The sequence below is a fragment of the Cyrtonyx montezumae genome, unplaced genomic scaffold (genome assembly GCF_038088225.1).
Source record: "Cyrtonyx montezumae isolate F1298 unplaced genomic scaffold, pur_monq_1.0 scaffold_10, whole genome shotgun sequence".
In the NCBI taxonomy this organism is placed as follows: domain Eukaryota; kingdom Metazoa; phylum Chordata; class Aves; order Galliformes; family Odontophoridae; genus Cyrtonyx; species Cyrtonyx montezumae.
In genome coordinates this window covers 10,001,973-10,015,058 of record NW_027071826.1, presented here as the reverse complement: position 1 = coordinate 10,015,058, position 13,086 = coordinate 10,001,973, and the positions used below count along the sequence as shown (strand labels likewise).

Here is a 13,086-nt window from a genome sequence, read left to right as displayed (position 1 = left end):
GGTCGCTTCCCCTCACGGGAGCGGCACACAGCGCCCGCCCCTCAAGGCTCATCCCCAGGCGGCAGCCCAGACAACCGCCCCCCCGCAGCGTGACAGCAGGCGGGAGGCCGCCGCACGCCCCGCCCACCGGGTGACGCTACGGAGCAGCCGCTCACGTGACGCAGGCAGCCAATGGGCGGGCGGCTGCCCTCTCTCCGCGGGCGGAGGAGGAGGAAGGGGGCGGGGAGAAGGTTGAGGCCGCCGCCGGAGCCGCCGCCGGAGCCGGGGGGGGGAGCGGCAGCTCGGGGCGGGCGCAGCGCCGAGCGGGGCCGCCGGGGGTTGCGCGTGTCCGGCTGCGGCGCGCGGAGAGGCCATGCCGAATAAAAACAAGAAGGAGAAAGTAAGGCGGGGAGAGGCGGGAAGGGGGTAAGGGAGGTTGGGCCCCGCGGGGTGGTTGCGAGGGTGTAGAGGCCCCGCGGGGAGGAGGAGCGGTCCCGGGCAGGGAGAGCTGCAGTGGGGAGCTCCGTGCCGCCGGGGGGAGCGCGGGGTGCGCGGCCCCTCTGCCACCTCCGGGCACTGAGGAGGGGGCGTCCCGTCCCCCCCCTTCCCCTCCCATGGGGCCTAGCAAGGGGTGCTGCGGCTGCAAGGGGGAGTCTTGGCCTCGCTTCACCTCGCCCCGGGTGCATAGGGCTTGGGGGCGGCCGGGGGGGGAAGGGAAAAGCCGTGGGTTTGGCGTGCGGGGGAGTGCGGAGGGAGGGGATGGAAGCGTGCGCTGAGCTGAGCCGGGCGGAAGAGTGAGCGGGGAGAGGTGGCTCAGGGTGTGCGGCGGGGAGCTGGGAGCGGGGGGGGCACCCTGGCCTCATGGAGGATGGATTTGTGTTTGGGGAAATCGCTGCGAGCGTTCAATGGGGCCTTCCCGTCCGCCCTCTCCCTGACCGTGAACTGGGGTGGATGTGGCTTTACCCCAGTGACCGGGAGCGGTTGGTTTGTTAGCCGCAGGAGGGGCACCTGAAAGTGGAAGTATCCGAAAAGTTGTAAATCCTACGTAAAGTTAACTGGATTGCACTCTGTGATAAGTAGTTAGCCATCGTGGGAATGAGGGGAGAGCAGGAGCAGTTATATATAGAGCCTGTCTCATCCAGCTGTTGTCCCGCTAAGCCCTTTTTGTTTGTCTTCTGCCTGGTTATTAGCTTTTCAGTAATGCTTAAAAGTTAGATGGGTGTTGTGACTTGGTGTTGCTTTTGGTTTCTAACTTTTTTCCCCAATATCCTTGCCACTTGTGATACTGAATGCATCGAACTTTGCTTTTCTTAGAAAAAACAAGTCTCACAAATAGGCTGTGGGTGCAGTGCACAGAGTGGAGAATCTGAGCACTGGGCCTACTTTAAAACTACATGGATTCCTAGTGCATAGGCGATTTAAAGCAGACACAGTAATGAAGTGTAAAATGTGTATTCGTGATTTCTTTTTCGAGGTTGAACTAAGTGTAAATACTCTTGAGGCTAAAACCCGAAGGCAGCAAGGTGAAATTCTTAGATGTGGTTCTAATCAATTTGTTCTTTGTCCATTCTAAGCTATGTAGTAAAACCCAAAATCTGAATACCTTATTGGTGAATTTTGAGGCATAAATATAACTAAAACGTTCCCGAAGATGAAGAATCTTCAAAGCAACTTTGTAGGGTTCGGTTTTAAGGTCTTCCAGCAAAACAATATCCTTTCTGGTCCTATCAATTTTAATATTCCTGGTTGCTTGAAAAACCAAGTATCTCAACTTTAAAGTCTACCTATCATAACGAAGACTGAACTTTTTTTTTTCAGGAACCTGCAAAATCGGGCAAAAGTGGAAAAATTGGCAAAGATGGACAAGAAAACCAAGAACATGAAGTAAGTGTTACTTAAGCATTTAGTCTTTCCAGGCAAGTTTGTGAAGACTGTTGAAGAACATTTGAAATTTTTCTAGATGGTTACATTTTTGTTGTGATTCTTTTGTGGTTCTGGTACTACTGACTTGGTGTTTGATTAAAAAGTCCTCTAACACTCGAAGGTGCTTTTGAAGAAGTTAATTTTGTGTAGGCTGAGAAACTGTGTGCTTGCTATGGTCTTAATCACCCATCTGTTTCCTCTTTGGTTGTGGGGAGTACATGTGTCTTATTTTCTAGTCTTGTTGTGAGGTTTGGGTCTTGTCTTCTAGCCTCTCGTTGTGGTTTTTATCATTCTCTGTAATTCCTGGAGCTCTTCTCTCATAAACTCTTAATGTTAGTGTTTCAGTTAAGCGTTGTCAGTGACCTGTTATGTTGTCAGGAGATATTATTCTTAATCACAGGCATCCAGTTTTTTTATCTAATTTCTGTATCTAGGTGTACAGTGGAATATTGCTTTTTTATTGATTTTAACAACTGTTGCTGCAGTATTTATTCCTTCTGCATTGCTGTTTGTTTTGCCTACCAGCAAGGTGCAGCTATTTGGAAGGACTCAGTGAACTCGTTACACACTCCCATTCTCTCACATTAATCTGAATACCCAGAATTACTAGATTTGCTTCATTTGGAAATACACTGTTTATTTACTTCCCAGTGTTAATACCAGCCTGAGCGTAAAATGCTGCACTGAGAAGTTTATGTATATTTCATCCTCTAATTTGTATGTCCTCCTGCTTATCCAGCTTTACCATTTTTTCCATCCCCCACGTGATTACTGGTGTACTGGGGGGGGCGGGGATGGAAGGGTTTGTCTTGCAGAAGTCTGCTCCTTCTGGTGCAACGCATCTAAATGAGTTTTCTTTTATTGTGCAGAAAGGATATATGCTACTGACATCAGTTGATATAATCATGAAAACTTGTGAACTTCATTTTTTTTTTTGCAAGTTCAGTTATAAGAATGGTTGAATTTCAGTGAAAAGAGCTTATGTCATGGCTGCTAGGGGAGAAAACACTTGGAATACAATAAGAATAGTAGCTGGATGTGTATGTTCATTACAGTGCAAATGGACATGTGTTCTGCAGTTATGGTATATTGCTATGGCATTAAAAAAGAGGATTACTTCTTGACTGTAATCTTGGCTCCTGTGCGGTTGTAAAGTTTGTGATTACTGGTACCTTTACTGTATGTTGGTTGACAATTCATTTTCTTGTGTTTCTGAATGATGTGCTGCTGAGACCAAAACTGATTTTCTTGCTCCTTCAAGGACAGTGTAAAGCTGCCATAGCAAACCAGTGGCGTGATTTAAATGTTAACTGAAAATGCCTATCTAGATTCCTTTCCATAGTTTCAGATGAAGCTTTTTTTAATGTTAAGAATATGCAAGAGATTAATCACAACAGGAGAGTATGTCATAATGGTCATGTGTTTTTCTGTTTCAGTTGGCCTTCCCAATGTGAAAGTACAGTTTGCCTAAGTCTGTGATGATGCTTGGTTATTGTGTGAGTGGGGGCAGAGTGGGAAAGGGACCCAAACACTAATGAGAATGTGACTGGTACATATTTTACCATTCCCAGTGGGCACTGTTTTGTCTTGAGACAGTTTTGAATACCTCGGTGCCTGACTCATTAACTTAGTTAATAGAATAATTGCACAGAAGTAGTAACACAGAGTTCGCATTCTAATGTGGCTGGCTGTAACCAAGGTGTATGTTAGCTGACACTTAGATGTGCAGAAGGGCAACTATTCCTTAGCATAGTGAAGTGCAGCAAATACAGCAGTGCTCTGGAATGTACTATTAATATGGCTTTTTGTTTTCTTTCTTTAACAAAGATTGTCCTTGTGTTTCCTTGTACCAGTGTTTTAACATGGCTTTTTAAGATCCTCTTCTAGACTCTAGGTTTAGAAGTACAGAGGTTCATGTCTGCAAAATTAGGTTTAATGGGTATGAATGTAATGCAAGTGGCAGATCATAAAGACTAGAAACTGTCTGCTACTCAAAGAGCAGGTGGCAGCACAAGCAGCAGTGTCCCACAAATACTTTATTTGTAGACAATTTAACTAAATTTATAACAAAAAAATAAATTCATTATGCCTCGGATTTCTGTAGATGAAAATATAAACAGATCTCAGTAGTTTATAGGAACAAAAAAGTGTTTATCCTTATTTGTGGTCAGGGAGATGAGATTTTGGTTGAGTGAAGCTACTCAGCAAGTCTGAGAAGTGATTTGAAGTAATTCCAGGTTTTATTGGTAGGCATCCCTTGCTGAAGGGGAATGTAAGGGACTTAAGCTGGTGCTTGTGTCCCTTTGTAAATTTCAGCATAAGTGCACACTGCAGCTACAGTGGAGCTTCTATACATACTTGTGTAAGTGACCTACTGGAATAAATACTTTTTTGTTTACGTATCAAAAGATCCGTCTTGCTCATTTATTTGTTTCCAGTGTTCCCACCAAACAGAGATTTGGGGAGGAAAAAAACCAAGTTGATTCTTCTCCTATTACCTGTGCCTTGGTTACTTGATGTAATACAAAAAGCCATGCAATATGAGACCAGAGATCCACATGGCTTGGTATTCTGTGTGATTAGTAGCTGCTATTCAAGAAACGAGTTTCAGTTGTAAGTAAAAACTGAGTATAGATGGGTGGTCATTCATCCTTTCTTTAAGCCAGTATGTGGCTTAGAAGATTGCCTAACTGATGTGTATAAAACTGTTTTCATATTATTAGTGATTTAACTGACTTTTTTTTTATATTATCTAAATATAAAATAAAAAAGTTTTGTTTTCCAAGCCCTGTTTAAACTTGCCTGAGTGATGGGACTTCCATATCTTAAGTTGTTCTGTTCTGTAATACTTTTTGTTATCGAACTACCAGAACTGTACAGTATACAAAGGAATGGAGGGGCTACCATGTGTGTTTGTAACCAGATGCAGTTAGTCCAGTTTCCAGTCTCACATATTATTTGTTTTGTGAACATTTGAAAGAAAAGCCAATATGATTGTTTACATCTGACATCTGCTTGTTGCCTGTTAGTAAACATGAGTTAGGGTAAGTCACTGCCAGAACTGTTGAATCTATTCCTTTAGGATTAGCTTTATACTTCAGTGGCACTCAAGAGTATTTTGTCTTCAGGTTGGGAACAAAGACAATCTGTTATGTATTGTGGCTGGAAGGGATGGAGACTTACTCTGGTAAAATGCTCAGGGATTTGTTTACCAATGACCAAAGCCTGTAGTCAGAACACACACTGAAGGGAGATGCCCAGGTGTGGGTGGTGATTATGCCAGTGCTGAGTGATTTGTGGATCCCTGTGGGGAAACTGGCCTTTTCAGAAGTTACTTTCCTTGGGAATAAGCTTGGTCATGGAGCTCTGTTCCACACGTTTGTGTGGAGGTCTTCTTTTGAGTTCAAGCAGCAGTAACTTAAGGTCAGGTGCACTAGAGCACACAGTTAAGTACTTGCCTCTGTTGTTTCACTGGATTGTTACAAATCTTACAAGTTGGTCTCTTTCCTTCAGTATGAATTTCTCTAGAAGGAGAAGGCTTTGGTAACAGTAAGTGATTGTCAGGAGATGTTATCCTTGCCTCTGTCTAGCAAAAACCTAATGTTTTTTAACAAAAAAAAAAAAGTTTCTTACAATACTGTTTTAATAGTTCTCAGGTACAAACCACAGAGAAAGAAAGTTAAGATCTGAACCACATGGACTCTTATTTCTGTGTATTTCGCCTGTGGCAATGTATGTGCTAAAACTTGTGCTTCTCACTGATGCTATCTATTGCTACAGGGAGCACAGGTTGGTTGACATTGGTGTTGGCTGTAACTGCAAAATCACAAGCACCTAAAGTGATTCCAATTCTTAATGTGCCTCAGCTGGAATACATTGAACGTGGATCACTGTCTGGATCATAATTTTGCTCCCTGCTTGGTGTTGAAATTGAACTGATTCCACTGGAATGGTTTGGGAACACTTGGATGACAAATTGCTGAGGTTCACCCAGGAGATGAAAGATTCAGGAGTAGCTGGTGAACCTTCATATGACACAGTAACAGGTGACAGTGATAGCTTCTTCTAGGTCTAACAGCACTCGCTTGAGAAGGCATGAAAGCATCTGAACTCATAGTTTCATACATTCATTTTTTTTTAACCTGGATGCTTTTAGTTTGTAGCAGGAAAACACTACTTTTGTTTAACAGAATATTGGCTTGGTGACTTTGAACAAAGAAGAACAGAAATGTAATTCTTCTTTCTTCAAGTTCCTCTGCTGGAAAACAGAAAGCTAACGTGCTTTGAGTAATAAGTGTGTATGTTACTATATTGTTTCGATGTGCTGCCCTGCTTGGTTTCTTTCTACTTGAAAAGGTTTTTTCTAATATTTTTCCATACAAAGTGTAATAAAATATAAAATGTTGGCTAATTCCCTTGCCATGTAAGAAATTGTTTGATTTATTGACAGCACGTGTTCTAAGTGTTAGGTGATTATCACTGTAGAAACCAATTTTGAAATTGAAATAAAAAACAAGTCACCTTCTTAAGTAGTGAGCATGCCTCTACCTGCCATCATCTCTCAGCAATCTCTTTTCAGTTAGTTTACTAATTTCCCTGAAAGTAATATGTAAAAAAGGGGAGAAGTAGAAACGATGTTAGTTGTGTAGGATAGATTTCTTAGCAGAGATGATGTGAAGAAGTGTCCTAATGTTGAGACAAAACCAAGGAGCAGATAAAAGCAGTGAAATCCAGCAGTTCATCAGTATTAGGACTGCTTCTAAATGATTTCTGAAAGTAACTTCCTGTGTCAGAAAGTTCATTTATTCAGCTGAGACTGTCCTAATTTAATTGTCTAACTTACACTTGTGTGATTCTGTGTGTATATATTTGTCACACATCAAGTGACTGTCATTTAAACTCTCTCCATTATTGCCAGATGGGCAGTCGCTGTCACTCAGAAGCATCACATTTTTTGGGTGCACTGAAATAAGGATCTTTGAGATATAAGATTCTTCTGTATTATTGTTCTTTGTAGAAGCATGCTTCTTTTAAAAATAGGTATATTTGAGTATACGGGGTGAGAAGTTATTTATAAATAGATAAAAGAACACAAGATTATAGATATTACTGGTAAAGCAATATATATGTATGCAGTAGCATTAGCTCATCAGTAGCTTTACTTAGAATTTACAGCAGACTGTAGAGGCTTAGGTCTTCGTGCAAATGAATGTGTGGTTTTTGTACGTGTGTATATATATATGTAGTGTGAATATGTTTGTGGAGAGAGCGCCCTCAAGTATGTTGTTTCTTTAGGGTTATTTTTGGAAGTTGGAAGTGGTGGAGAGAGAGATTAAGATTTGAAATTGAAAATTAATGTAATTTAAACCAGGCCATCATTTATTCAGATTCTTCATCTCTATTTTTTATAAGTGTTTTGAAATAATACTTAGAGCCTTATCTGTTTTTAATCAAATAATCTGATGGTTGCAAATAACAACGTTGATTTTTCTGGGCCATTTGTTTCTTTGAAGTTTCATTATAGAAAATGCATTAAGAAGTAAATGCTGCCTTGCTGTTTATCCATGTGAAGCACTACATGCTTGCTGGTGGTGTTTCAGCAGACGCAGGCCAGAATGAGTAAGCCTAGTTTGAATCAATGGGGTACCCCATCACTATTGCCAATATTGTGTTCCTCTGCAACCTCAGACTTGCAGGTCTGATTGCTGACCAGAAGCAACCAGAGGCAGTTTGAGTAAGGTAGTTAAAAAATTAGGTTTACAGGGAGGAAATGGAAACAAATGCATGCTACTGATATTAGATACTAATGTTAGATTGCAAGAATCTGAAGGTTGCAGTTCACTGAGCTGAGACACCTTTGGTCATTGTCAGCGTTGGTTTAATGTGTTGCAAGGCAAGCGTATTGCAAGAAAGCTGGGATGATACAAGTCCTTAGAAGATCACATTTGAGCTGTATGTAAGCACTTAACAGGAAATACAAGCAAAACCTTGTTATGAAAAATGAATGTTTGCAAGAAAGGCAGAAGAGTTTCAGCAAGTTGTGGGTCAGTCTTTTTAAAATGGTCTGTGTGTAGAACTTGCCCTAGTGTACTGCTTGAGTGCGAAGACTCGCTGTTCATGGGGAGCTTTTCAGTTACAGAGGCCAGTCAGCAAACTTCATGTCAGGTCTGACAAAACACTGGTGGCATTCCAGGGTTATTCATCAGGAGCAGCTAACAGTACTGCTGCAATGGGTACCTCAGTGTAATTCAGTGAACACTGATTAGTGTGCTCAAATGTATAAGCTTCATTGTTACCTAGTTGAAAAACTAATCTTTTCATTTCACAATATGATACTGTGGATCCTCAAAGCTTGATGGTGCAGCTCTTGCCATCTTAGCATATAAAAATGTAAGCAGTCACTGCACTATCCTGTACATCCTGACCACTGAGAATCTTGAGGAATAATGAGAATACTTACTGGAAAGGCAACTGTGAGGATTGTTTTCACAGGGCAGTCTAGGCATCGTTCTGATAATGATCCTTTTAAGGAAAAACAGTAGAAATTGAAATGGTAGAAGTCTGGTAGAAACTAACCAAAGCTCCCAGCACCAAAAGCAGGGTCTTTAGAGACTCCTCCAAAGCTGCCTGACAAAACATTCTTGAGCCTGTGAAACTAGTGAACAGTAATGTCACAGTGGTGCAAATCTTCAGTAAAATCAAAACTTCACAACTGTTTGCCAATAAAAATGGTGCCCTAAAGCATGTTGTTTCCTTGCTTTTCTTCTACTCTTTGTTGATGGAGCAGTGTCCCTTTTTATTTGTCTAGGTGATTAAGAACCTATATTGAGGTTCATATGGTTTCCACTGAGTCTCTGCAGATTGGAGATACTGAGGTTTAAGATCATACCTAGTTGGTCCCTGTCACTTGCCTGGCATGCCACATGCTAGTAGGCATGAATTTTAATTATTGCAGACTTTCTTAATAGCTCTGAGCACTGTCTTTATTGCTGTAACAAGTTTCTGTATTTCAACTTGAGAAAAATCTCAAGGTAATCATAACAGTGCTTCAAGATGTGCTATGTGGAGATGTGTAAATGTGGTGGTGGATTGTTATTTACTGCAGTCTCTGGATCTGTACTGATGCCCAAGAGAAGACCAACACTTAATTAAGTCTATATAAAAAAAAGTAGGCTTAGTCAAAAGTAGGCAGGGAACCAATGCTTTTTCTCTTTCAATGGACAGTAATACAGTACCCTAAGAATTTGTGGGAAATAGCCTGAGGGAATGAGGACAGCACACCTTACACATGCTAACGATAGTGAGAGTATTACATACAGCAGTTGTTCACCACATATATTTACTCATACGCTTTAGCTTCAGAATAGCTTACTGTTGATCGTGTGTCTGGAAGTGTGACGGCATTGGTGACTGCAGTGAGCAGCAGTGCATTGTGCTTTCAGAGGAGGGAGCTCAATTGTTCTGTGTGGAGTTCAGGGTGAAGACTGTTGCTATTACCAAGCAATTACTGTAAAAATAATAAAAAATCATGCATTCTTAGTTTCAATGTGTCAGTTCAGAGTTTTTTGATTGACTGGTGAATTGATACACAGAATTTGCTTGATCTGGGAAACCTGATAGACCTGACTGTGGATGGTGGAGCATCTGGAATTTGGACCGCAGGGGGAATTTTGTTACTCTTTCCTCAGTGCTGGCTGCTAATCCTATGCCACCAGCCTGGCTCTTGCAGGTATGCTGTGGGTATAATTATCGGGTTGCTTGCTGCTGTGCCATGTGTCAGATGTGGCCTGACCCTGTTTCCAGCGCAAACATAGGGGTAGTAAATGAAGACCTGTGAAGGAGAGTGCTCTGAGGCAGTTTGAGATGCTTGGAATGTTTAGAGATTTTCTTGCTGCTTTGAAGTTATTCAGAGGGGAAAATCAGAATGGTATTTAGATTTCAGCTACTCTCCACCCATTCTGACTTCTTGATCTTTGATTTTAGTTCTCATCTCAAGAGACTAAATTAAGTTTAGACTCTTAGCTTAATTATACTGATCGTGTATTTGGCCTCTACCTCTTAGCCAAATTATTTTAATTGCAAATTGGACCATCACACATTTTTGAAGATGAAGTTGTAAATGTCTTACATATTTTTTCCAGTTCCTTGCTTAGTTTCAGTAAATTGTATTTCACTTTTGGTGTAAGTATATTTCAGATGTAATCCAAAGTGCTCTTAACGCCCCTTCCAAGGCTTGCTTGGCAAGAACTGAGCTCTTCTGGGTGCTGTAGATCAGGCCTCTGTTTATTCTAATGACAGATAAATCCATGGAGGCTACTTACTGTACCAAAATGAAAAAGAAGAGAGGGAATAATTCTGCATTAATGTAAGCATTCTCCTTCTATCTCAGGTTCAAGATCTTGATTCTTATCAAAACTGTTCTGCTTTTTACCTTGTTTACATGCATTTCACAGAGAGTTTTAATCATTTGGTAACTGATATAGAAGTTTCAGTAGGTAAACCTTGGATTCCAGACTTCTCATAACAAATCTTATTGGCATGCTGTTTTTATCCTGAGTTGGTAAACGTGCCTATTCAAACTTGAATTCAATTACGTTGCTCAATAGAGGGGAGAGATTTGCGGGCTAATGCTAACTAGGTATGTATCACAAAGCACTGTACAGGATGTTGCCTATTTCGGTGTTATCATCAGGGAAGGAGACAGAGTATCTCATTCCCTGTGCTTAGGAGGTAATCTCTTTTTGTCACTAGTTTTTAAGTCATTCAGTTTTTTAAATCTTGATTGGCAGATGCATCCATTGTCATCTTCAAATTCCTACTTTTCCTCTGAATGCTTTATCTCATAACTAAGTATGAAAGCTTGCTACTTTATTCTAGACTTGTCTTGGCATCTGTTTGGGTTTTGTGGAGCCACAAGGCTTTGTATGTTCTGGTCTAATTTGATTATTAGTCACTGTTCTTTGAAAAGTGATGTCAGACAGAATTTTTCTGGTTGCCTATTTGATAAAGTGGTTTGAATACTGGTGGTTTGAGGGACTGTCAGCAAGGGAACATGTCTTGAGTCTTATGAGGAAACTTCTTGACATGAGCCACAGGATGCACCTGTGTTCCTGCTCCCAGTACTCTCCTGCTCTCTTGTCTTAGGTGACTGTCCAAAATAAAGTGAGCTGATGGGTGATAATCACTTTAAAAAAAAGTAAAACTGGCTGTAACTGGAGATCTACTTTGTCCACTTTGTTTTTTGGTCTATATGCACCTGCATCCAGTAGTCTGGAAGATCAAACAGTGTTCAAAGCAGTGCTATTAAAACAATAATGTACTTTATTCTTTACACATGAGGAGTTCTGTATGGCAGTTGTTTGAGATCTTTGCAGAGACAGGAGCGTTTCTATGAGGGTGGGCTTGAGTGCTGGGATTGCTCAGTCTGGAGAAGAGGAGGATGGGGAAAGTGGGTTTCATCAATATATTTTAAAATCTGGGGGAGGGTGGTCCAAAGAGGACGGATTCAGTCTTTTTAGTGTTGCCTTGTGCCAAGATAAGGAGTGTGCATGAACTGGACCACAGGAGGTTCTTTCTGACCATCAGACAGCACTTTGGTGCTGTGTGGGTAATGAAGTACTGGCACAGGCTGCCAGAGTGGAATCTGTGCTGTGGTATCTCTTCCTTGAAGATCTTCAAGAGCTGCCTGAATGTGTCTTGCTCACCCTCTTGATCAGGGACTGGAGCAGGTGGACCCCGAGGGCCCTACTGACCTTAGTTGTTTTGTGACTCAAGGGAAGGAGGAATGCAAGGACAATCCATCTTGAGTGCTTGTTACTGGCAAGTAACCTCTTCCTTTCTTTGTTAAGCCTATCCAAGGGAATGGAGGAGCATAAGCTCTGTTGTTGTTTTTTTCAATTATTAAAAGTGGGAGTTAGAAGTCAGAATCATACTTTTCATGATAGTCTTAATGTTCATCAAAATATGTGAAGCACCAGTTTAAAAAGCTAAATTGATCAGAAAATGTGGAGGTTGTTTTTAAATTATGATCTACATAAACAGTTTCTCAGTCTGGTGACTTTTTAGAGTGTCTTGTATGCATTTCTAGGTTTATCAGCCACTTTGAGTTGAATGAGAATATGCAAACATTTGGGTGGAAGGGAGCTGTTTGTCAGAACAAGGGCGAGAGCAGGTATTTCCCATTTTAATTACTGAAAGAGAATTGATAAAAAATGTATCTCTGATTTGACTGTTCTACTGTCAAATAATTCAATAGTTCTTCATAGCCAAATGTCAGTCAGTTTTCCTCAGGAACTGTGGTTTTCTGAAGTAGTTTGGTTATTGGGGGGAAGAAACTGAGAATGTGTCTTCATTAGGAATTAATGAGCATCTTTGAGTATCTTTTTAAAATGTGAAGTAGCCAGAGTTGTTCTTATTAGGCTTGCAGCTTCTTAATGCAGAAAATAAAAGGTGAGATGGCTGAGATTGCTGTAATATTCTGCCTAAATTGAAGTCGCTTCATCAGGTGCCCTTCTCTGCAAACACTGGTTATATGTCAGTTTTGGAGGCAGGTACTGTCATGAGAGCTTTGTAGTGCCACTTGCAGAAGTTGTCAGTCATAGCTGCATAGCATAGCCTTCACATAACCAAGAACTGTAAGTTGTTCTGGCAGCTCTCTGGTGTGTGATGGTTGAACGATGGGAGCATGACTGAAACACAGGGAGTTGGGGCTGATGGTAGAAAAAAGGGCAGCAGCTGTTGGATGAACTGCCCGGTGATTCAGGGCTGGAATTATGTGGAGCCATCACTGCAAGATGAGAAGTTGCCATAGGAACAAAAAATGCTTTCTTTCAATGCCTCTGGTTAGAAATGTTGCCCATCCTTTTAAGTAACCACTTTTGGCTAATTTTAGAATTTATCTGCAATTCAGAATACATGGTTTCCTGATGAGTGAGTTACCTTTAATATGCCATAGCCTGTGTGCAGGCATAAGTGAGTACTTGTTAATTCACAATTGCGAATTTGCTTGGGAGTAGGGAAAACAAGGAGATGACTTTTCCTGTTTGAAGTAATGAACAAAAAACAGGTGGTAATGGAAGATGGCCAGTTCAGAAAAACAACGTTAAGCTCAAGCATAACGTTGGAAGTATAGAATCTTGTGTAGTAATAGTGCTCATAATAGATTGTAATTAGCTTTTATTGCAT

General features: G+C 41.3%; 1 protein-coding gene across 1 annotated transcript in view; it reads left to right on the top strand.

Moving 5' to 3' along the window:
* The first annotated feature begins 237 nt into the window (after positions 1-237).
* The window catches only part of PPP2R5C (protein phosphatase 2 regulatory subunit B'gamma), a 72,257-nt gene continuing 59,408 nt past the window's right edge, over positions 238-13,086 (top strand). The window contains exons 1-2 of the mRNA XM_065749781.1: positions 238-379; positions 1,798-1,863. Of these exons, the coding sequence (XP_065605853.1) occupies positions 353-379; positions 1,798-1,863 (93 nt within the window). The 5' untranslated portion in view covers positions 238-352. The remainder of the gene's footprint in view (positions 380-1,797; positions 1,864-13,086) is intronic.